The 25,148-nt window shown below is 46.2% G+C and overlaps 1 protein-coding gene across 2 annotated transcripts; it reads left to right on the forward strand.

The window, feature by feature from the left end:
* Nucleotides 1-65: 65 nt before the first annotated feature.
* Nucleotides 66-24,508, forward strand: HORMAD2 (HORMA domain containing 2). 2 transcript variants are annotated; one of them, XM_085076247.1, is made up of 14 exons: nucleotides 66-188; nucleotides 1,112-1,171; nucleotides 2,543-2,627; nucleotides 3,401-3,545; nucleotides 5,103-5,166; nucleotides 6,117-6,153; nucleotides 7,408-7,428; nucleotides 8,152-8,178; nucleotides 9,483-9,550; nucleotides 12,476-12,627; nucleotides 13,196-13,449; nucleotides 13,596-13,701; nucleotides 15,032-15,093; nucleotides 24,160-24,508. In XM_085076247.1, the coding sequence occupies exons 3-14, from the start codon at nucleotides 2,583-2,585 to the stop codon at nucleotides 24,274-24,276; spliced, it is 1,098 nt and encodes a 365-aa protein (XP_084932373.1). In that variant the 5' UTR covers nucleotides 66-188; nucleotides 1,112-1,171; nucleotides 2,543-2,582; the 3' UTR covers nucleotides 24,277-24,508. The 2 variants fall into 2 exon arrangements, with proteins under 2 accessions (XP_084932373.1, XP_084932372.1); XM_085076246.1 differs by lacking the exons at nucleotides 6,117-6,153; nucleotides 7,408-7,428; nucleotides 8,152-8,178; nucleotides 9,483-9,550 and having other exon boundaries at nucleotides 67-188.
* The last annotated feature ends 640 nt before the right edge of the window (nucleotides 24,509-25,148 follow it).

The raw sequence follows: 25,148 nt of genomic DNA on the forward strand, positions 1-25,148 counted from the left end.
GCAAGGGATAGAGACGGGGACAAAGACGGGGACAGGGACAGGGACAGGGTCAAGCGCAGGGCAGGGTCCAGTCCCCGCCTCACGGGCTGGGCCGTCCCCGCCTCCGCCCGCCCCCAGCACCGCCCAAGGCCGGGGGTCCGGCGGCACTGCGGCCAGTGCAGCCCGCGGAGCCGGGGCGGGCGGCGCAGGTACGGGAGCCGCCCGGCTGGAGCGGGGCGGGCACAGGCCGCGCCTCAGGGGAGCCCCAGCACCTCACGGAGCCCTTAGCGCCTCAGGGGAGCCCCAGCACCTCACGGAGCCCTCAGCGCCTCAGGGGAGCCCCAGCACCTCAGGGATCCCTCAGCGCCTCAGATTCTCCCATGCCTCAGCGGTCCCTCATTGCCTCAGGAAAGGCCCAGCGCCTCATGGGTCCCTCAGGGCCTCAGATTCTCCCGCGCCTCAGGAGTCCCTCGGCACCTCAGGGGCTCCCGCGCCTCAGGAGGACACTCCCCCCCCGTTCGTCCCTCAGGGCAACTCCTCAGTGCCTCAGGGGTCTTTCCGCTCCTCACAGGGCTCCCCAGCGCCCCAGGAGTCCCTCTGCTCCTCAGGAGTCCTTCAGCTCCTCGGGGATCCCTCAGTGCTTCTGGCGTCCCTCCGCTCCTCAGTCCGTACCTCACAGCGCTTTCCAGGGTCTCAGGGGAGCTCTCCGCACCTCAGGGGACCCCAAATACCTCCGGGGGTCCCTCCCGCTCCCCACGGGACCCTCCGCTGCCTCTGGGGTTCCCTCAGCGCCGCGCGGCTCCCCTGCCTCAGCCCCGCCATCCCCGGGCCCAGGGGACTCCCAAGGCCTCGGGAGCCTCACAGTGCCGCCGTGTGAGGGGCAGGACCCGGCCCCGTGTGGAGCCGGGCTGGGCCTGGTCTTAATCTCATAAAATCCCCCAGGAACCTCCCCAAAAAGAGAGTTAGACCCATCTTTGGAGCCGTGGCTGGTTTTTTTAAGGACTGCCGTGCCTCACATGTCCAACATCAGGCACAAGGGGTGCAGTGAGGGTGCAGGGCTGAGGGTGTCGGGGTACAGGGGGTTCCTTGTTTTTTCCCCTTTAATACTAATTTCCTAATATTCGGTGGTAAGGTGGCTGCAGCGTGCAGGAGCATTGGAGTTCCAGGGTGCCTTCTGTCCCTTCCAGCCCAGGTGAGATACTGATGCCAAAGTCTTGGACCTTCAACCTGAACAGCTGGGCTGGAGTGGATCAGCTTGGTCTGGGTGATATTTCCTCCTCAGTAAATCAACATAAATGTCAACATAAAACATAAAGAACATGTTTTCTTACCTCTTTGTCTCACCTAAATCAGCTTTATTTAGTGAATAACGTCATGTTGTAATTACAACACCTTTGTCTGCTGTGGTTGCGTTTCAGTCCTGCTCACAGTGCCTGGGTACAAAAATCTACTTTGCTAAAATATTTAACACATTAAAATTTTTGCAGGTGTGTATTTGTTTAAATATACTTTTATAGCTGTAATCTGTCCTCATTACCAAATGAAGCACTAAATTTAGCATAAAAGCTGTCATCATGTTCCAATCAACATGTCTTAATGACTGCCAACAAATGGAAATGAGGCTTCCACTGAAAGAAAAAAAAGCACAAAAGGTACAAATGCAGAACAAAGTTGGATCAGCTGAGTTAATAAAAGGCTGCATGAGGTCAGGAGTTAAATCACCCTGCCATGTTTGTGCTGTTAGTATAATTGTTACTGGTAATATTGACTGGCTGCGGACACGGCAGCATCCCTCCGGGACCTGTTCATGGTGTTTCCTTTCATTAACATCCCCCATTAATGACGAGATGTGGAGATCTCCCAGCAAGTCATTTCTCAAACCAGTTAACGCAGGCCTTGTTAATTCCAGCTAATGGAAGTTTTTAATCAGGATTGTCAGATGGTGCTAAATCAAGCACCTCACTCAAATGAGAAACATGGAATGTCCACTTTATTGCCTGTATCAATCAGCTCCCTATTCTGGTAAAATGAGTATTTTCCTCTTCAATCCAGGCTTGTCTAACTGAAACAATTTGGACTTCTCTCTTTTTTTTTTTTTCTTTTCTCTTTCTTTTCTTTTAACCTTTCAAGGTGTCCCAGAAGAATCATTCCCTTATTCTGGCCGAGACTAATGTTAGCGCGTTCCCTGCTTACCCTTGCTAAATTATTAACTGCTATTGGCAGACCTCCAGTTCTTTCACATTCCCCCTTCACACTTTCTAATGGTTGTAGGAATTAACATTTGTGGTTTGGAATATGAGAAATGCATTCTGAAGTGGCACTGACTGACACTAGGTGCAGTTGCAGCCCTGAATTTCAAATACTATTGATCGTTTACCAGTGAGCAGGAGTTTTCATGCTCTGCAGGCTCAATGCCATGGAGTACCCTTGGTTTGCTTTGCTTTACCTGTCCTGCCAGGCAATTAGCTTTGAAACTCTGAAGAACCTCATTCTTACTTTGAGAAAGATGAGAAATAGCAGTAACTGTGTTTTCCATGTGTCTCATATCTTTTTTATTTTTCAGGGTTTAGTAGCAAGTGTAAGGCAGGTCTCTGAAACACAGGATGGCTGCTCAGCAGCTACTCAGGGAAAAGAAAAAGCCCTGTAAGGTAAAAAATTAAAATACGATGGTACAGACAATCTTAGCTCTCAGTTTGGGACCTGGCACGCCTGTGCCTGCGGAGGTGGGAACACTTTCTGTTGTCTGCACTGTTCTTAGTTGGATTATTTCCAATTCACTGAGAAACAGTGTGGGGCTCTGCCATGGTTTGACTCAATAAATGTAGGCTCATTAGGTGTGCACAGAGCTTTATTAGCAGGAAGAACAGCAATGAAGTAATAGAAGAACTAAATTTAGTGTAATGTCCACTGCATTGTTCACATTGGCATCACACAGTGTGTATTTACCGTAGCTCCAGGTGCTGTTTTATAGCTTGAAGTTAAAAATCACTCTGTTGGCAATTCAGGCTGCTGTCAGAGCTCAACACAGCAGCCTTTGGTGCAATAGTGGCTGCCACACCAGCCCTGGCACTTGTGTGACTCTACAATTATAACTACACACCATTTTTTGGGGTGGATAGCTAGCTGTTAAGTGCCAGCATTGGTGCAGTAGAGGGGGTGGGAATGTGATAAAGGGAAGAGAATGTCCAACCAGTGCAATCTGCATCTGAGTAATGATGTCAGATCTATTGATCACTAGCCTTAAATCATTTAATCCCACCTTCCTTAGACATGATTCTTCCCTGTGTAGCTCAAACACCAGAGAAACCTTAAAATTGCATTTCTAAGTTACCCTCCTTCCACCTGCTGAGAGTTGTTTCTAAATATAATCCCTATGTTACACTTAAAAAGGAGCTATTTTGGCATTGCCCTGCTTTTTCAGGAAGCAGTGCTGTTCCCTGAGAACATCACCACAGAGCAGCAGTCCGTGGTGCTGGTGAAGAGACTCCTGGCCATCTCTGTGTCCTGCATAACCTACATGAGGGGGTTGTTCCCGGAGAGCTCCTATGGCACTCGCTATCTGGATGGTAACACTTGCAATTTGTGCCGAGTGCTTCTTTCTACTCGCTATATTTTAGCTATAATTTGCTTTATGTGTTATCTTCTGGCTGTGCATATGTGTGAGTTCGCTTTGGGTGAGAGCTGGCTACAACATCAAGTCTGGGTGCAGACAGTTCTTCTGATAAAAGAGCATGGAAGACAGTCTCAAAATCCTGGCTTTTCTGTTCGTGTCTCTCTTGGATTAGAGTCATTCCTTGGCATTGCCAGCCCTGTGAATCAGGCCTCAGAGTCAGGAAAGTGACCTAAAAATCTGAAAGTTTAAAACATTTACTGGTATGTTTTATTTTCTTTTGGCTTTTTGAACCCATGAGTTCATGTTTAGTTTTCATTGGGAGATTGAAAGTAGATTTGTTTGTTTTCATAGAATTGTAGAATGGTTTGGATTGGGTGGGACCTTTTAAAGACCATGTGGTCCAACCCCTCTGCCATGGTCAGGGACACTTTCCACTAGACCAGGTTGCTCCAAGTTCCATCTAACCTGACCTCGAGCATTTCCAGGAATGGAGCATCCACCATCTCTCTTGGCAACCTGTGCCAGTGTTTTACCACCCTCATTGTGAAAAACTTACTTACATCTAATCTAAATCATCCCTCCTTCAGTTTAAAACAGTTTTATTATTGAGTTTGGGGTTTTTTTCCCCGTGCAAACTATCTCACATGTGCTTTGGTAATCAGAACTTTTTAAGGAAAAAAAAGAACTTTCAGAGCCAAACACTTGTCACACGATCTCAAGAATTAGTGATGCTTTGATTCATGAACTTCTTTTTGATCATTCCAAGTGTGAAATGTCTCCATGCATTCTAATCCATTTCCATGTCGCCCCTTATGGCATTAGTTGCCCTGAAACATGTTCACGTGTACTTTGTAGATGTGGATGAGGGCACAGAAATCCCAAATTGGCTCTCAATCCCCTACCCCTGAAAAGCCACTTGTTAAATGTCAGGTCTTTCTAGTGCTTTTTTGATGAAGAGTGTTGACATCTGGCCTGCTCATGTCTTCAAGGGCCCCTTGGTTGAGTCCTAAGGTGCTATTAATCCACCCTTTCACCTGATTTTCCTTTTGCCATTCTGAATGCTTGGAGGCACAGGTAGAGGGAGGTATGTGGAAAAGCTTCATAGAAATAGTTCATTGTGAGCACAGTCACTGAGACATCAACTCACATGGATGTTGGTAAAGTCTGAAAGCAGAAGGGAAGGTGTTGTCAGGGAATGAGTGGTGGGATAGGATGGAGTGGAGAAGAGGAGGGAGGAGAGGATGAAGCTGCTGGTGTTTTGAAAGAAAGCTGTAACTCCAGCCCTTTTTACAGGAGAGCTCAGAGCTTCTGAGGAAAGCTCTGACATTTGCAAACCCAGTAATAAGTTGTCAGCCCACCTGGGACTCGGTGGAAACCCAACATTTCCGCTCAGGAAGGACCTTCAGATAAAGCTTTTATCCAAAAAAGGGAGGGTGGACTGGCTTAGTTTCAGTGTTTGCCCAAGAGCTGTGATAAGGATTGTAACTATGTGCTAAATCTGGTTTTGCAGACCTCTGTCTAAAAATTCTCCGAGAAGATAAAAGCTGTCTGGGATCACTGCAGATAGTCAAGTGGTAAGTGAGTAACAGTGAAACCAAGACAAGATTGTGCTGAGTAGGAGACATCTGCCCCTGCATTCTTCTTCTTCCTGAACTGGAAAACATTGTGCCCTGGTGCCAGGGGAGCTCCCACTGCGGCTGGGGGGTGCTTGGCCCCTGTGAAAGCAGGGCAGAATTAGTGACTGAGATCATGTGAGTTCAAGGTCTGTGGAAGTGGTGGCTGCAGTGAGGTCATGGTCAGGCCCCAGAGCACACGCAGCAGCAGAGGTACAGAGGGAGGGTAAAGACTGTCATGAGATCCATTCTGTTGTGTTTAGTTTTTTCTAGTTTCACTTTGATTGGGATTCTTGCACTTGTTTTTCAGTGTGTGCAATATTTTATCTCCCTCTCTAAGTACCCCGCAGTTTTCTTCAGGATGTATTTCACAGTTGCCATGTTCCCAACAAGCAGAAAAACTCTCTGATGTGCTAAGGAGATACCTTGCAGCACATCCTTTGACTCCAAGAGTAAATATCTGGCCATTGCTACTTCAAATAATATTTACTGCTTTGAGAAAATCCATTGCTGTAAACTCTGCATCAGATAACAGAGATTTACAAGACCATGTTCGGATTCAGCCAAGCTCTGTACGAGGCTGATGGGAAAAGAGCCATCAGAGCTCTGGCTGGGGAACTGGAACAGAGCATTGAGCCAGCCTTTGGCCTCCAGTCCTCATCTTTGTCAGGATTCAAGCAGGCTCTGGGCTGACAGGATAATGCCCCAGAAGTATAAACAATGCACAGATGCAGAAAGGAGGACACTGCCTTCAGGACTGACCTGTAAAGGACTTCACAAGCCCCAAATGTTGTTAGTTGTGTTGTCCTAATTCCAGAAAAAATGCCCTTTAACCTGCGTCTAATGGTTGTGTTTACAGAGCAGGAGACAAATACTGCTGGTTAGTATTAACATGTTTTTTCCCCTGGCAGGATTCAAGGTTGTTTTGATGCTTTGGAGAAGCAGTATGTAAGTGGTTTTTTCACTTTTTTTAATGGAGTGTCCTATTTCTTCACAAAGTAAGGACAAAACTAGCCTTCCATTCCTGCTGTATTTTTGTTGTGATCTTTGATGCACACCACAACCTTTACAGCTGTGGGACAGGGGGAAGACCCTGGGTATGAGATTTGGGATTTTATGCCTTGAGCCCAAATCCTGACCAGTGTTGCTCTCTGGACTCGCGTGTCCATGGTGTGAGAACCAATTTGCAGCCTGCAATGGATTTCCCTAAGTTCTGTCCTCTACATTTGTATTCTCTAATGTCTGATAGAGACACTGCCAGGCAGAGCTGAGATCTAGATCTCCTGCCTGTTTTCTGGAGAGACATTCTGTGCTTCTGCTGTCCTTCATTTCCTTTCTTCTTCATCTCATCTTCTCTAGCCCTCCTGGCTTTTCTCTCAGGCTCAGAATTTATCACTTTTTTTTTCACTTTTTTTTTTTTTTAGTTCATTGGATAGGGTATATAACTGCTTCCAGGACAAAACCAGCTAGCAGGTGCTCATATTCCTTGCTGATTCACACATAAAAACTGCTCTGCACAGGAAAAAGCACCAGTTGCTGTCCTCTCTGCCAGCACTGTTCACCAGCTCAGCTCCTCCAACTCAGGTGGAGGGCTGGTCATTCTGGCACTGATGGTCTGAGTGTTTCTCAGACATCAGTACAACTGTCAGTGTGCACAAGATAATTAATGATGTTGTGAACACAGTTTAGTGCTTGCTGACAGCTCTAGGAAGTATTTAGTCCTCTGTTATTTATGAGCGACATAAATTAATTGTTTGACAAGGATTAAGGAAAAACAGGGATTTAATGCATGTTTTGTTTTTGAGGGAAGTCCCATGTGCAATTACTTGATAGAGCATAAATTAAATACCTTTGGGGAATTTCCTAGCAGAAATCAAATATTAACCTTCAGTAGGGATGGGTGCTCTTATAAAGAGTTTTAAATCATTATTTGGGGATTTGTTTGAAAGGAGTCCCAAGGGAGAATGCTGAGCATGGAGTTGTTTTTTGGGAAACTGTGTGTCAAGCCAGGCAAACTGGCCACTAGGTGTTGCTGATGCTGTGCTGGGAAGAATCTGCAAAAAAGGGGTTTAACTCCTGGTTTATTGAATGTTTCTATTCCTTCTCCCTGTGTAGGCAATCAGGGTTTGATAGGACTTGCTCTTCCTTGCCCACTAAGGTTAGATTTTGATTTTGTGTTTTGTTTTGATTTTCCCTCCTTAGCTACACGTGGCTGTCCTTGCAGTAAGTAAATGAATACAAAGTGATTTTCTCTCCCCTCCCCTGCTTCAAAGAGATACAGAGTCAAGGTTGCATCAACCCACTTGTGCCTTTTTAAAGGAGAAGCCAAAATGTGTGTGATTTTTAATAGAGCTGTGACCTTTCTTAGATACGGTAAATACGGAGTTCAAGGCTGCGTGGGAATGTTTTTCTCAGCATGTCAGACTTCTGACTGAGGCCTTATTTGTATCCTTAAACTCTGAGAAGCACTTTCATGTGATTCCTATCATGGAAGCTGCCGTGTCCTCTCCGTTCCCCCCTGCAGAAGGGTCCTTATTAATCTGATCCTGGAGAAACCACACACTGCTGATTCCATAGGCAGCTGTTGGCCCTGGCCCTCTGCAAAGCACCACGAGCTTTGCTCAGCATCTACTCTGTGCATCATCTGAGCAGTTAAATCTCCGTGCATCATCTGAGCAGTTAAATCCCAGGCATCAATAGTTGCCTGTGAGGGTTGGAATGGGAATTAACCTCATTCCTCCAATATTACACACATGAGTGTCTTCTACCTGTCTTTGAAGTGGTAAGTATTGACTGCTGATAGAGGAAGGCTCTTTCCCAGCCATTCCTTTCTCTGATCCCACACTAAAGATAGCACAATCTCTGCTGTAAACTGAAAATATCCTTGTTAGTCACTGGTTCATGTTGTCCTGGGGAGAATGCCCTCACTGTGCTTTCTTGTAACAGATTTACACCAATCCCAAGGAGCCGGAGGTAAGAAAGAGTCTTAATTAATCTTTGAGGCAGCTGAAGGCATGGGTGAGTACATTTGTATTCAGAGTGGAGTCGTAGGCTTAAGTCCTACCCTGACATAGCTACTTGGTGACCCCATTTCTGTTCTTGTGCCTTCACTCCGGAGTGCCAGCTCAGTGAGCTGCATTGTGATCAAACACCAGGCTGAGGGCCCACCAGGGCCTCAGGCAGGGATGTTAGCAGACAACTAATGGGCATGTTCACAGTTTTGTTTTAGTTTCCCAAAGAGACGAAATGGGAAGTTCAACATAACTCATTTGCAAACCACCTTTTTAACAGCCCTGATGAAAAGAGCTGTTTGGTCATGCAGAGAGGTGTATGACAGAAGTCAGGAATCCCTTTAGACCTGGATGGATGTGTTGGGTAGTGCCTGTCTTTGGCCTCCCGGTGTTCCCTGTTGTGTTTCTGTTTTGTTTCATCTCGGGGGTGTGATCCAGGAGTGAGGGTCTGCATCTATACTGGAGATCAGAGAACAGCTGCAGACCCTTTGCATCTGAACCTGGTTCCAGTTCTGCTGTATGGCACCTCAGAGTCTGGGGACAGAGCAGGATCTGAGCCATGCCAAGGCTGGGGTTTGCAAGGAAGGCTCAGTTAAGGGCTCAGCTGAGCTCCTACCAATCGACCTCATTGTCTCCGGAAAAAGAGAATTATAGGCATGGAATTGGTGTACAATAGACCCTTTCTCTTGGGGGGAAGCTGTCTGTTCTTCCTAATTGTTTTATTCTCTAATCCTTTTAAATGGAAAATCATCCACTATTTTTGTCCACCTCAAAAAACTCTGAGACCAGTGAAATTCAGAGACTTTTTCCCATGCAATATTGTTTGGATTTCCCTGTGGGAAGAGACCTCCAGGCCCTTGTCCCCATACAGAGCATGGGGCTGGGCTTCCTTGTGACACTGGTCACCCATGCAGCTTCCCAGTTTTCCTTTTAGCAAGGGACACTGTGAGGACTGGCCAGCCCTGGAGCCTCACTTCTCTCTCAGCCTAGAGACTGAGGTTGGAGAGTCAGGCCCATGGAGGAAGTGGAAGGAGGAGGCAGGAAGTTTATCATTTTGTTGTGATTCTTTCAGTGCTAGGTGAGATGTGGCTGTTAAGAGAATTTGCTGTAGCCTGTGCAAGTAATAATAGAGTTTAAATTGTCATCGTGTCATTAAATAATGCTGTTCTCTGGCAGACAGTGTGAAAGGACTGTCCAAACTCAGGACACACCTTGTTACTCAAAGTGACCCTTTTCTGCCTCTCCCCTCTCTTGTTACATCTCTAGACAGTCACTGAACTGTATCAATTCAAGTTCAAGTACAAAAAGAAGGTGCCCCAGATGGACATCAGCAGGTAAGGAGTTGATTTCTCGGGGTTACACTGAAAACTCTGCTCTTGAAGCATTAAGAAGCTGCACTTTATGATTTCTCAGAGAGGTTGTGGACTCCTTCATCCCTGGAAGTGTCCAAAGCCAGGTTGGATGGAGGAACCTGGTTTAGTGGAAGGTGTTGCTGCCCATGGCAGGGAGTGGCACTGGATGAGCTTAAAGGTCATTCCAGCCCCGACCACCCTGTGATTCTGTGGTTTGAGCAGATCCAGGTCACTAAGCAGCTGTAAATACCATCAGAGTTAAGGACATTCACCTTACAGGGTATGAACTGCTGGGAGGATGAGTTGAAATGCTCTTACATAGCACCACAAGGCCCTCTAAGAGCACCAGAGCCAAGGACAGTTGACGGAAGCGGTGCCTCATCAGGGAGGTGAGGCAGAGACCAACCCAGTTGCTGAGCTTGCTGCTGTCTCAGCTAACAACAAGTGTTCTTGCACTCCCACGAGACAGCCTGGTGCTTTCAGATGAAGCTTGCTCAGGTTTGAGCCCTTTCACCATGATCCTGTGCCCAGGATTTTTTTCCCTCAGGCATTTGCATACATGTGTTCTGCTTGGGCAGCCCTACGTGGGTGACCTGAGAGAACTTTCACTTAGGTTGCCTGAGCTGATGGTGCAAAACGTGTGGCAGGAAACAGCATCTTTTTGCCTCTTTTTGGCACTCTCTGTTAGATTTTTAAAGCTGTGTGTAGTAGGCCATAATCCTCTGGAGCTTCAAATAAATATGATCAAAGGCCATTGGCTATAACCAAAGCAAAGAAAAATAATTAACCTGTTTTCACTTTGTTCAGCAGTTGCCATTGGTGCAAGATGGATCTTGTAACCAGCCTGGACAGCAAGAGAGCTCTGCTGTCATGTGTGCTCCTCAGGAAGCTCCTCCCCAGCACTCCTCGAGTGTTCCTTTAGCTACTCCTCCTCTAAACACATCCAAATAATTTGTAGAATAAGGCAAAATTATTTTCTTTTGAGAGAATCTGAATTATCTCTGGAGTGTCCTGTTGGCTGTGCCCTCTCTTTCTGCCTCTTAGCTGCTGTCCATTGTCTTCACCACACTGAGGGGAAGAGGAGATTTGGGATTTGAAAGATTACAGATAGTCCTTGAGTACTTTGGGGTTTTATTTAGCCTTACTCATTAGTTCCTAGAAAAAAGGACAGTCCCCACATGGAGCTTGGCATCCTTCAGTGTCCCTTGTGTCATCCAGGGAGAGGCCAAGCATGTTCATGTTGTGTTTTATGTGCTCTGAGGCAGTGGATTCCTGAGCTCTGTTCCCTCAGCGATTGGCAGTGCTCTGGCAGGCTCATGCATGTCCCTGCAGTCTTTAATAATCCAACATTCTGGCATGGACCAGGGAATTGTGTCATCTTTGCTATCAGCTCCTTCAGCTGATAACTCTGTTTTACACCTGCAGCAGTTGTTGTCCTGTGCAAACTCAGAATTAATCACTCTGGGAGAGATGTTTTGTGGGGCTGCATCATCGCATCCAAGGGATAAGGGGAAACTTTCTCCTAAAAGATAGAAAGGCCTTTAATTTAGATGGATTTTGGAGCAATTCCTTGCCATGGAATTCCTTCCAAGCTTCAGTTCCTTATCTTCCACTTTTTGACTCACTCCTGCATCAAATTCACAGTGTTATTGAAGCAGTGCTTGTTAATTCCTATGGACATCTCATTTCTTTTCTTCTTATGAGCTTTTCTTTTGCCATTTCTGCTCTGCTAATCCCACAAGGTAAAGGTGCTGGATATTCCACTGTAGGCACTGCCAGCATTTTCCTCTCACTGTGCATTTCTGAACATACAGGACTTAGTCTAAGACCACAGTGCACATCCAATACCACATAGTTTGGACTTCATGATTTTAGAGGTCTTTTCCAACTTAAATGATCCTGTGATTCCATACTTCGGGAACTCAAGCTGATCTACAGCCACCCCATTTTCATGATGCAAAGAAGGCTCAACTGGAAGGGGTAATTGGTCTTTATTTGTTCCTTTTTGTGGTTCAGTCAGTCAGGTTCAGCCCTGGGATACTCTTGGATTACTTCCTATTGCTTTTGAAGCAATTTGGGGTGATTGTGTTGGACACCCTCCAGCCTACGTGTAGTGTCAGGCATCTTCCAAAGACGTAATGAAGGAGCTATACATCTTTATGACCCCTTCTCATTGAAAGTTAGGGAAGTTCAGGTCCCTTAGTCACACATTGATTCATCAGCACTGTCTGAAGTTAGCTGGCTGCTCTGAGTTGCTCATCTCATCTACCTCTGTTTTAATCAAAGAGAAACAAGCTCCTCTGGAGTGCTATTCATCCCATTCATGTCACCCGTGGTCTCAGTCTGGGCTGCTGGCTTGGAGCAGCCAGCTGACATTTGGAAGGGTGAAGGAGGTGAGAGGAATGCCCCTTTGTCACTGCTGAAAAATGTGCCTCTGAGCTGCTTTTTCTTACACGGAATTGAGTGAGAACATGCAATTCACTTCTCTTCAAAAACTGCAGAATTGACTTGAAAATAGCCCCTGTGATGAATCAGCTTTAGATGGGATCCTCAGCTCATTCCTCTCATTCCTGAAATTGCTTAGGTGAAAGGCACTTGTTTTATGGTCCTGTGATCCAATTTAATCATGTTCAAAAGTGAGTCATGACATTTGTATAATGGTTGCCCCAGCTCCCAAGTCTGTTCAAATGTAAATGCCAGGCCTCTGAGTATGGAGCGGGTGTTCTGTGGATGCCACCCCATCCCCGGAGCCTGTTTCACTTCCCTGTTTATCTGGAAATTACATAAAGACATTGTAGCTTTGTCAGTGGTGGTTTCAGACAAGTCAGTGGGTGCTCTGTGTAATTGGATCATGAATATTCATGACTGAGGATAACAAATCCATTATTCTTCTTCTTCCGATTGTAGCAACCAGAGGGAGTTTGTGACAGGGCTGAGCAGCGAGGATGTCAAACAGGCCAGCAGGCTCCTGCTCCGGAAGCTGTACCTGCTCATGCAGGACCTCGGGCCACTGCCCAATGACATCACCATGACCATGAAACTCCTCTACTACAACGATGGTAGGTGGAGAGCTGTGTGCCTTAGGGAAAAATTCCCTTTCCATCAGTCTCTGAAATAAGCGTGAGCCCTGTGAATAAAATAAAGCATAGAAAAGGTGAGATGGGAGAAGCTGTTGGCTGATAACAGTGAGAAATGGTGTAACACAGTAAATCTTTCTGATGCACAGGGCTGGCAGATGTTTTTAGGAAAGGTTTGAAATCTATATAAGAAGTACAGCCAAGTGGTATGAAAGGAAGACATCTTTCTTCCCTGTTTTTTTTTTTTTTAGTTTGTTTTTTTCTAAGGAACAGGCAATGTCAGGTTTTTCACCAGAATTTTAATGGTATCTCAGCATTCTAAAGTCATTCTTTCTTTGAGCTCCCCGATAACATTTGCTCAGCTCATGTTTCCCTTTGCATTCTCTCCCTTCCTCCTGTAAAATAAAAAAGAAACCCAAAAAACAAACCCAGTATTTTTTTAGTAGTTGATGTTACTCGAAGCTGGTTCACACTTGTTCTTTCTGAATCAGATTAAGGAGAGATGGAACTCAGTTTTTCTGACCTCAGTGTGTTCCCTCTCCCTGTGCAGTCACTCCCGAGGACTACCAGCCCCCTGGCTTTAAGGAAGATGCCAGGCCTGGTGATCTCTTGTTTAGTGGGGATCCTGTCAACTTGAGGGTGGGGTCAGTCTCCACCAACTTCCACCTCATGAAGGTCAAAGTGACAACTGACAAGAAGAGGATGAGGAAGGCTGACAGCAGCCTGATCCAGAAGAATGGCCCCACTGAGATCTCCCACCAAGGGTTGGACTGCGAGGAAGAGGAAGAAGAGGAGAGCAGAAAGGTAGAGAAATAGCTCTATTTGGTTCTCACTGGAAGAACAGAATTAATCTAGCAAAAACCTTAAAAGAAATATTTTCATCGTGGATTTACCACCTGTGTGTATTTTTTAGGTTATACTATTAAGACAAAACATCATTTGTTTTATAGAATCACCCTACCCCTGTCAAAGCTGATTTAAGTGAGCCTGAAGGGGACAAAAGTGACACCCATCCAAGCACGAAAATGGAAACATCTTTTTGCCTTGAAGATACAGGTAAATTCCCAGTTTCAAAACTGAAGGAGCTTCTGCTCCTGATTGTCTCACAGCATAATGGATTCCACACAATGTCCTGGATAAGGTCTTTCAGTGCTGTTAATAACAGTAGGTTTAGTTGAGGTATTAAGAAGGAATCCTTCCATGGGAGGGTGGGGAGGCCCTGGCACAGGGTGCCCAGAGAAGCTGTGGCTGCCCCTGGATCCCTGGAAGTGTCCAAGGCCAGGGTTTGGAGCAGCCTGGGATAGTGGAAGGTGTCCCTGCCCATGGCGGGGGTGGAACTGGATGGGCTTTAAGGTCCCTTCCATCCCAACCCATTCCATGATTCTGTGATTCTACGATTCTATAATTAGGTTTTGGCTGACCAAAGTTTGTCAAGCTGTTTGAATTTTGTGTCAGATCAGACTGAACTGTAACAAAGTGCTGGTTGATTATGCTTGGTTTGTTAACAGAAACATTTAATTTTGTATCAGTATTTTTGCACCCCTTTATCTCAGCAGGTTTTTTTTTTTTGAGATATGGAGGAAATGCACAGATCATCAAAACTGAGTTACATTATCTCTATGTTCAGCAAAGCTCTTTTCCTTTAGCTGTTACAGTCTGACTTTTGCTAATAATTTCCATGAGGGAAAAATATATATGAAATTACATGAGAAAAAAAGCCTTTTCTCTCCCTTTAATCAACCCAGCCTCTGCTATACCATGCTGTGTTTGACCTTTAGGCTGTGGGATATAGCCTGTGGAACAATACCATCTAGTGACAAAATGGTAAATAGCATTCCTGGGATTGCTGGGCAGTAGGATAAAGCAGCTTCCCTGCCTGTGAAATCACCTTTGCAGGTCTTTCTCCTGCAGATTCCCTGATGAATAAGGAGTGAACTCATCCTGCCACTTTTGTTGCTCTGGGGATTTTAACAGGATCTCCACCTTTAAACACTTGCCTGATCTCATGAAACTGGGGCACTTTGGGCACCCCTTCAAATTTTATTGAAACTGTCTGTAAGGTTAATAAATATTAACTAGGGGAGATCTCCCCTCCTTTCCCCCACCCCTCACACTTAGAGCATATGCCGGCATAAGCTTTGTTTTCTTAGATCCAGCTTAAAATGGAGTTTAAGTATAATTGATAGAGCTGCTCCAAGTTGATATTCAGATGACACTTTATTCTAAAATTTGTCTTTCTAGGAATAAAGCTGCCAGTGGTGGCAGTGCTTGAGAGCAAAGGTTGCACAATTTCATGGGATTTTGCCTCAGAGATTTAGTCAGGCTTCTGATTTTTTTTTCAATTAAGCACTTTGAAGCTAATTTTGCTTTGTTGTTTGGGTTGCAGGTAGAAACAACATGGGAATAAAGGAGACAGACAGGGTGCCTTGCTCAAGGGTATCTCAGCAGGTGAGGAAACTTTAGTGGTTCTAAGATACTCCAGGCATGGCGGAATTCACTGCCATGGATCATTGCATCATCAAAGATGACACAAAATTCACTATAATTACTGGATTTATTATGCAGGATCACAATACATAGAGGCTACAGACTAGCAGAGGGATGTAAGGATGAACTGGAAGCATTTAGGAAGAAGCTTTCCACAATCAGTTTATTTCCTCCATCCAGTACCAGAATTTGATTCTGTTCTCTGGAACTGGTACCTGTGAGTAACACACACAGACTAAGCCTGTCCCTGTCCCAGCCAGGCTAGTTTACCTGTGGGTGGTTTTGGATTAAGGATCTGAAATCACCACCCTCTTTTAGGTTTGAAGGGTGTGCTTGTTGCCTAATATGGTCTTCACCTCTCCCCTCTTGCTCCCAGTCTTTCTTTAAATGTGAGTCACAGGTACTTAATGAATCCTATCCCCTTTTAGCTACCCCTCTGGCATAGGAAGAATTATCCCCTGGAGGTACTGATCTCTTTTTCTGGTGGTTGTTGGGGCAACCCAAAGAATTAGGATAGACTAGATGTGCCATTTTAGATAAGAAAAGTAATGTTAATCCTACCCTGAAGGCTGCCCAGCCAAACCCTGAGTCACCATCAGAGCCCAAACCCGTGGGCATGTGCAGAGGTTTTTTCAGTGACAGGGCAAATCTCTGAATACCACCAGACTTGCCACTTGATCCTCATCCCATTCAAATTAGCTGAGAATCATGTGAGCTTGAATGGTCAGAAACTGCATCTTTACAGGATAAGTTAACGAGAGTAGGAAATTGCTACTAAAATTTTCCCCGCCTCTGTTGAAAAGAATCCCGGGGTGTCTAACCCAGACAGCAACTGCAGACTGCAACTCACTCTGTCATTCTAAAGGCATCTGCGAGGTATTTGCCTTGACTCTGAATCTTAGAAATGAACTTCTGTGCCTAGGCTGGTATTTTTCAAACTTTAACCACATTTTTTTTCCCATGTCACATCCTCTGGTTTCCTTCTGATCATTGTTTATTCTGCCGTCTGTGAAAACAGGAGCCTTTTTTGTTTGCGACTCATGGTTGCCCCACTGATTCATGCTCTGACCTTCTTTTGGGGCTGTCACGATGGCAAAGCAGAGCACCAGACACCTCTCTCAGCATGTGCATTTCATTAGAATTCGGTAGCAGGAGTGAGAGTGTCTGAAGGTGGTGGAAAGAGCATTAGTTGCTGAAAAATGGAAGAATCACTTTATCCATCATATGCTTCCAAAGACTTAAAAAAAAAATAATCCCAAGCCCTGGGAGATTCTGCATGGCAGAGGGTTTTCTTAATGTATTCTTTGATACTATTTTTAAAACCTAATAGCTTAGAAACTGGCTAATATTTCACTCAGTTTAGGGAAAAACAAAGTCAAGCCAGTAGTTAGAATCATCACTGTAAAGCCCGCACTAATAAAAATTTGACACTCTTTTCCATATGAGAGGGACTTTCCCTTCTTTTCTGAAGGAAGTGGTTAAAACAAATGACCACTGTGTATTCCATGTGAATCAGGAAGCCAAGCTGGTGAGTGAAGTTTGTGCTAAAAATGAGGAGAAGGTGGGGTGGATGGGAAGTCTGAGTTAGGTGTTGTCTGACAGGGTCAGGTGTAGGTGAGCTGGGAGCACCAGGACCTGTTGGGGTGTGAATGTGAACACCTTGTTGCCATCCAGATGCTATTAATAGTGTTTTCCAGCTGCTGGGGTGGGGTGGGAATGCCAAGATTTTCTGAACTAACCAGAACAATTCGGAGTGTCCCAGAAAATTGCTGTCTGCACAAGGACTTGATAGTCAAGAAGTTCTGAGATCGAAACTGTTACCCACAGTCACAAGTTGCTTTTGGAAATGTGGGTGAGCACATTTCTGCTCTTCATCTGGAGTGAATCCTTCTGAGTGCTTGGTTACCAAAAATAAAAACTGTGTTGTTGGAATTGAGTTTATTGGTCATTATCTTCCTGACCTTGAGCTCTTCAGGAAAACCAGGAATGAAAGTCTTAAAGGCTTATTTTTGTCTAATGGGCATGGGAGAGGCAAAGGATGTAGATCTGCCAAAAGAGAAGCAGCTCTTCCTGCCCAGTGAGAACTGGAACTGGCCTTTAGGAGTGGCCATGGAGAGTCTCTGACGGAGGGCTTTGCACACTGGGGAAAATTTTCCATGTACTCCACTGGCTTCTTATCTGCCATCTCATGATTGATGATCCTCGGGATCAAATGAGAGATTGCCCTTTCCCAGCAGAGCATCTCTGCACTTAATCATCCAGAGTTAGACACCAGCATGTAAATTAGCTCACCTTTGCTGGCTTCAGGAGCCTTCTGATTGCATCAGCCGAGGTTTGTCCTCCTGTGCTATCTTTGTGCATCTTCCAGCTCTCCACTGGCATCCTAGGAGCTTGGAAGAGTTGGGGAAAATAGGGAATTGCTGCCCATGGGTTTAGCTTATAGAAATCTGCTGGTGTGAGTGAGGTCCTGCACTGAGCCTGGGATAACTTTTTGAGTTCTTCAGCAGACTCCTCTATCCCTTTGAAAAGAACATCCTTTAATGTCCTAGTCCTGAAAATTGATTTTGGTCAGCTTTGCCTTCGTGTAAGCAAACATGTTGCAGTGGAATGAGTTTGGAATGAAACAGAACTAGAAGATGAGTAAAATCTGACCATGTGAACGCCTCTGCAGGCTTTTATCTCCCATCAGGAAGCTGTGGGCTGAAGTTCTGGGGTGGTCCTTGGAGCACAGTCCCAGTGCACAGTGAGACAGCCGTGCAGGGAGTCCTGGATCGCCCTGAGCTGGGAATGGTGTGGCTGTATCAGCACAGTGACAGGCAGCTCTGCCTCCAAAGTTTCTGGCTTCATCAGCTGCTGCCAGACACTGCTCCTGCTGCTGGGTTGGCTGTGCTTGTAGACTGCTGTGGGACATGAGGGAGCGTGTTGACACTTGGTATTGTTTGGACATCCCAGTTGGGATCAGCGATGGCTCAGGCATTCTGCTCTGGGATTTGTGCTCCTGCCATGTGGATCAGCTCTCCTGACAGGAGCTGTCTGCAACTGAGATATCTGGGGAGAGATTCATACCTAAGTGTTGTGAACCAGGGCTGCTTTAGGCCTCAGAGGACAGTCTGTCTGGCCTCCAGCTGCTGCTCCTTGTGCAGGAGACTTGGCTACCTGGCCATGTGCTCTTTCTGTAGCAGTGATGGAAGCGAGTGTGGACACAGATTTTCATGGATGATGCAGTAATACCAGTCTTGTTTACCAGGCATCAGTGTCCTGTTGGTGCCTAGGGCCATGCTTACCCTGATGGAGACCTCAGAGCCCCTTCCAGTGCCCAAAGAGGCTCCAGGAGAGCTGGAGAGGGACCTGGGATGAGGTCAAGGGGAAATGGCTTCCCACTGACTGAAGACAGGGAGAGATGGGATGTTGGGAAGGAATTGTTCCCTGGGAGGGTGGGCAGGCCCTGGCACAGGGTGCCCAGAGAAGCTGTGGCTGCCCCTGGATCCCTGGCAGTGTTCCAGGCCAGGCTGGACACTGGGGCTTGGAGCAGCCTGGGATAGTGGAAGCTGTCCCTGACTGTGGCAGGGAGTGGAGTGAGATGAGCTTTAAGATCCAACCCGAACCATTCCATGGTTCCTGTGCCCTGCTGAGCTGCAGTGTTGTACACAGCTTCCTTCTGGCAGCGAAGGTCAGCACAAGTGTTTTCAACTGTAGAACAGCAGCTTGGAGATCAAGACCTTTGTTGTCTGATTTTTCCCAGGAAAACCACATTCAGAAGTGCCATGACAGAAGGCAGTTGAAGGATGAAACCTGCCATGTGCAGAGCAATAGGAAAGCATTTTTCTGTGGCAATGTCATTATCTTGAACTTTTGCAGAAGAGAAGAAAAGCAGCAAGGTTTATCTCTGTCTGTCTATCAAGAGAGCTGTATCTGATGAGAAGTTCCCAGAACATTTTCTCCTCCAAACCAGCTGAAGCTACGCAGACCCAAGCAATGAAGAGAGAGAGATTCAGAGATGATCTTGCCTCTCCTTCCTGTGAGCTGGGGCCATGCTGGGAGGAGTGAGACAGGGAGGTCAGGAAATTCCTGGCTTCTCTCAGTTCACGTCAGATCCTCAGCTGTATCTTGGGGCCATTCATCCCTTCCATGAGTTATCCCTGTCTAGCATGCAGGAAACAGTTTCCTAGTGATCTCTGCATGCAGAGGTGAGGCCTGTCACCCCACAGATCCAGGGAGATTTGACCCTTGCACCCTCAGTTTCCCTGGCAGCTCCCCCAGGGACATCTGTGGGAAGACGTGGCGCTTCCGTGCTGGCTGCCATTCCGTGTGTTCATGCCGTGCATTCTAGCAGCCAGACCCTCTGGAGAAAACTGCATAAATTAAGGTTGGACACATCTAATATCCCATGAGTAGCAGCCTAGTAGGTAGAAGGAGTGTCCATTGCCTTTTCCCCCTCCATTACAAAGCTGGAATCACACAGGGGAAGGATTCTGGGAAGTGATTGTGATCCAGCAATCAGGATGTCCATCATGGAAGTGTAATTGAGGGCCCTGCAAGAGATTAGCAGAAGAGATATTGATAATTTTGCCTTCTAACAAGCATTTTTGAAGCTCCTTTTTCATTTGTTTTTTTTTTAATACTCTGTAAAGATCTGTTCATTAGTCCTTTAAAAGCTACGAAACACAGAGGTGCAGAATGAGACGTGAGACAAAAGAGTGGCACTGAATGACAAAGGTTTTATCGGAATCTGAGGAAAGGGAAGAGGACTGGTGATAGTCAGAGATGTGTTGGCGTGGCTTCCTGGGCACAAAATTGTGGCAACTTTCCACAGCAGCACCACACTGAGGGTCTTTCATTCTTCCACCTGCATAAGCTGGCTTTCATGCTAACCAGCATGATCCCCCTGCACAGCCGTAGATGGAAATCAGGGTGGATTCCATGATGTCAGTGCAACCAGAGCAATGGAAATTGATGATAGGCCAGAGCTGGAGTTTAACCACAGAGCTACCCCTGCGCAGCCACTGGGGTCAGCAGGGGCAGCTGGGGATCAGCAGGGCCAATAGACCTGCTCAGAGCACAGAGAAAGGGACAAGGTTCCTCAGGGCCTTGGCCACTCAGGTGGTGAATATTTCCAAGGAAGGAGTCTCCACAACCTCCCTGAATGACTTCCACAACTACTTGGTTGCCCTCACAGTAAAAAAATAAGAAGTTTGTTCTTATGTTTAAATGGAATTTCTTGTATTTCCCTGGAAGTGCTCAAAGCCAGGTTGGACTGGGCTTGGAGCAACCTGGGCTAGTGGAAGGTGTCTCTGCCCATGACAGGGGAGTGGAATGAGATAAGCTTTAAGATCCCTTCCAACTCAAACCATTCTGGGAATCTGTGATTCTGTGGTTTCAGTTTGTGTCCATCTCCTCTGATCCTTTCACTGACACCATGATGTGTCCTGTGACCCTGGATTTTTGCCGTGCTTGGGAGCACGGAGCAGCCAGCTGTCAGTGGGCAGGCAGGAATTAGGTCTTAGGGGATCAATTTAAAGAGTCACCGGCTTGATTTTTGGAAGTGCCAAGAGTTTGCTGTGCTGTTGACTCAGTGGTAGCTGCTGCTGAAATCACAGGATGCCTCAGGTCACTCTGATTAATGTCTCTGATGATGAGAGTCCCCTGCACAAACTGTGTTGCCCTGACACCTGAGGGTAGCTCTGCCTTATTCAGCAGCTCAATCTTGAATCTCAGTCCTTATTCTTCCAGCTTGCTCGATGGAACTGCATTTCTTTTGACATTCATGTGCTTGTGGATTTGTCAGGATAGTTACAAGGCACCAAACAAAACCCTCCATGTCCTGGACAAAGGGAACTCTTCTGAGGGCATAAAATTTGCCAAGTGCCAAACCCCAGCATGGGGCAGGCAAGGGACAAAGAGGGACACAGCCGAATGCTCTTGTGCAATTTTAGCAGTTCTGCATAGGATGCCTTGGGAAGCAAAACACATATCAGGAGAGCTGTAAATTTTCTTCAATTTATGCTTGGCATTTTTGGCTGGAATACGTGGGGACAGTGGGGATTGCAAATTGCAGAGCACAAAATTTAATCCTGATTGTGTCTATCTAAGAATAGCAGTGTGGCTGTGGTCTGCTCACTCCATCCACCAGTCTGCCTTGGGAAGGCTTTAATCTAAGTCTAATCTATTTTTAGCCTGATATCTTCTCCAGACAACGCGCAGCTGTCCTGTGAGTTTTATGCCAGAAATTAGTAACACTTGTATGATTCACAAGTTAGGTCTACAGGAAAACTCCTGCGGCAAAATATTACTTTTTTACACGTAGTAAAACAGGAGATTCAAACTCACTGTGTGTTCATGGTGTGACTCAGACCCTGAACTCTGCTTTGGACTCAGAGTCAGAAGGTCATGGAGCTGCTGCTGCCTTTGCTGCATGCTCTGGGCTTGTCCCACCTGTCAGCACGGTCCCTTTTTAGGGTGAGGGTGCACATGGCTGCCCCTTGTTCTACCTGCTTTTACAGCACCTGGCTCATCCATGGGGCTGAGGTTGTGTAAGAGGAAAAGCAGCATTCTCACAGCCCAAGCTCTGGCATCAGTTATTCAAGTGAAGCATCCCAGTACATGGGAAAAATTAGAATTAATGAACTTCTGGGGGCTTTGATTGTATGTTTAATCAATGGGAGGGATTTCCTGCTTCTCACCACACCGTTGAAGAGGTTTACTTTCTGCTGCAAGTCAAATAAGCATATGTTGGATCTGACTTAATCCCCTTTAGAGTAGCTTTTCTGGGTAAGAAGTTGGAGTGTTTGGTTAAGGATGGGAGCTGAAGTTGGACTTGGGGTCTGTTCCTGGCTCTGAGTTCCTACGTGAGCTTGGGCAGGGGCAGGCCAGGACGTGTTGGTTCAGTGAAATACCTCTCACTGTTGACATCTGATTCATTGGATGAGGGAATAGTGCTTGTCCAGAGCCCTCCATGGCTTCCATGGATGCTTTCACTCCTCATCTCAGGTTCCTGTGAGGTGCTTGTGCTGCCTGTGGTAAAGGGCAGGAGAACTGGGGAGAGCTGGAGTGCAAGCAGCTGCTCATCGTGGCTGTTTCTCCACCTCACAAGTATCCCTTCCATGCAAGAAATTCTGGAGGAATAGCAAAGGAGTAAAATCTTCACTGAGTAGCTGTCTGGGCTGTGGAAGATCCATTCCTCAACAGAGGAAATTAAAGCACCAGCTCTAGCTAGGTTTAGGCTAAAATAGACAGAGAGCTCCCTCATCTAGGTGACGGGGCTGGGAGATTGCGAATTTGTGGCCCTGGTTTGTTGTGTGGCCAGCAGGACAGGGGACAAACCCTGCAGCTGTGTTACCACTGCAGAGGTTTTGGATGCAGTGTTTCCTCCTCTGGGCCCTTTACTAAAAAAAAAAAAAAAACAAAAAAAAACCAGACAGGTTAAAATGATGAAACGATGCCAGGGAGAGGAGAGTAAATAGCTGCCAAAAATGCCAGTTGGAGCAGCTGGATATCAGGTGAGGAGCTGTAACACAGAGCCACTCATGGCTCTTTCCTCAAGCAAACATGCCTTGGGCAGCCTTGGAAAGCTCTGTCAGCCTGACTGTGCAGGATGAGGGAGAACCTGCCCAGCCCACTTTAGCACATTCTTGTTTTCTCTTTTTTTAGGGAAGGGGAATTGTACTTTTGCATTAAGCAACATTGTGTTGCTCATAATGAAGAGGAGGGAAGAAAAACAATTTGAAACATGATAGAGAGCTGAAATGAGGTTGTTTCAAAGTATTTTGCTGTTAATCCCTAATCAGAGCTATTTCACACATTAGAAAGCCCATTGCTATGCAGAGATTGCTGAAGCCTCATTCCAAGGTCAGATGGAAAGCAAGCCTTGGTGACGTGAGTGGGGAATTCTATAATGACCACATCTTGTAATCTGGAGACCTTGTGCTCATCCCCAGGATGTGTTCTGGAAGAGCTCTTTATTAACTCCTTGTGCTTCCCCTACTGCAGTTACGGGGTTCCTCGTGCCTTGCAGTGACACTAGAGGGAGGTACTCCTGTTTGGGAACGGGAATTCTATTAGCACTCCTTTCCCTCTCCATTCACCTTGCTGTCATGCAAGTGAACTCTGTTTGGGAGGAGAAGCACTGTGCTGTGGTGTGTCCCCTCAGCTCAGCTCCAGGGAGCTCCAGCTCAGCTCACATTGCCAGACAGTGCTTCGTCCCTTCTGGGTGGGCGACAACACACGATGCTCTCAGCAGCTCCAGATTATTATTGTAGAAATGCAAATATGTGACATGATAAGGAGAATAAGTGAGTTTGTCCCCTGGCACAGCCAACACTTCAGCTGTTGTCCTGGCTGTCCATCTCCCTGTGGTCTGTCTGAAGTGTCTGTTCCATTGACTCATTTATATTCTCACATATATTTATCTGTGTTTTTTAACCTCTTGGTTTGCAGGCTCACAGTATTTCTGGGAGAGGTTTGTGTCTTTCTAGAGGGAAGTTAAGCCTTTTGGAAAAAAGCTTGTTTGGCTTAGTTATTTTTCACAGGCTCACAGGTGGTTTTGAAGCCTGAGATTGACCATCTCACACTGAATTCCCTGATGTACAAAGAGAGGGACTGTGTGTCTTCTGCTGAAAGGCTGTGACCACGAATTTGACCTAAGTGCCCCCTTCTTTTCCATATGTTATGATTATTTGAGGTTGGTGGGAAAACCAATGCCGTATCAGCTATTATATTGCTCAAAGATCTCCTTGCTCCTGCTCTTTTCTGTCAGTGATGAGGAAATGGGTCCTGTTCCCTGTGCCACCAAACCCATTCTCTGTCTCTGAAGCTGAACCTTGTTGCTTGCACAACTCTTACCTTCCCAGCTCCATCCAGTACTCCAGCTTTGATTCCTTGCCTAATTGCTTTTCTGGAGAACAGGATCACACTGAACAAAGCCAAGAGGATCCAGGCACACACATGGCAGTTTTGGAAACTGCACTTTTTGACTCGTGTTGCAGGAGCCTGCCCTGTAAGAATGATCCCTGTTTCTGATGGTTCTTACAGATAAACCTCCTGAACCTTGCCTTTAGCCAGGAAGAGGTAATAGGACCCGAGAAGAAAAGGAAGGTCAGTGAACCAGAGAAGCTGCCTCTGAACGGCAGGAAATTATGTTCATTCTGACACACAATACATTTTGGAAGGTGTGAGTTTGCACTGTCATCTGACTGGTACAGACCTTTCCTCTCTCCCAGTGTTTAACTCTTCCCCATCCCACGGGTATTTCTGCATGTTTATTTGTCTTGTGAAAACTCTGGATTGCCAAGAGACAACAAGCACCAGAACTGTCATAGCATTGTCAACCAACTGCACTTGTTTGATGTTCTAAAGCTGAGGATTTATCATTCTGTGTAAATGGTGTCAGTGTGCTTCTTTCTGCCTCTTTCCCTCACCCCCCCACCACCCCTCACTGGCTAAATCCCCTCCTCTGGGGCTGAGCTGTCCTGTGCCACTCTGTCACCCCAATTTAATAGCACTATTTCCATATGAAATTTGAGGTGTCAATGCCAGTAGGCAGCATGTCTCATGATCCACCACACTGTGCTTAACTTCATCCTTTCTGCTGTTTCCGGAGCTTAGATTTTTTTTTCAAAGAAGGGGTCTTATCTATATTGAGTACAGAGATAAACTAATCTGCACACATTTCTGCTGCTGCTGGACATTTAGGTCTTTTTCTGACTCTGCAAGTAGTGTTGCCATGACTGTATTATCAGCTTATTTCCAAACCAGCATCCCACTGTGTGCCGAGGGGCTCAGCAGTTATGTGATATAAATTGTTTTGCAATACACCCTGTTTAGAACCAGCTGTAAGAAGGATACCTGGTGGCTGCAAATACAGGTGAGGAGAACAACACATGACAAGTATCTGACCATAGTTTCTGGGCTATGTCACTGTCCAAGGTTGGCTGCAGATATCAGGGCCCTTCCTTACTGCTGGAACAGCGATCTTTCCTTGCCTGAAGCTGCAGGAGACGGGATTGATGCATCTCTCTTCT

The sequence above is a fragment of the Lichenostomus cassidix genome, chromosome 15, assembly GCF_008360975.1.
Source record: "Lichenostomus cassidix isolate B80296 chromosome 15, HeHo_3.0, whole genome shotgun sequence".
In the NCBI taxonomy this organism is placed as follows: Eukaryota; Metazoa; Chordata; class Aves; order Passeriformes; family Meliphagidae; genus Lichenostomus; species Lichenostomus cassidix.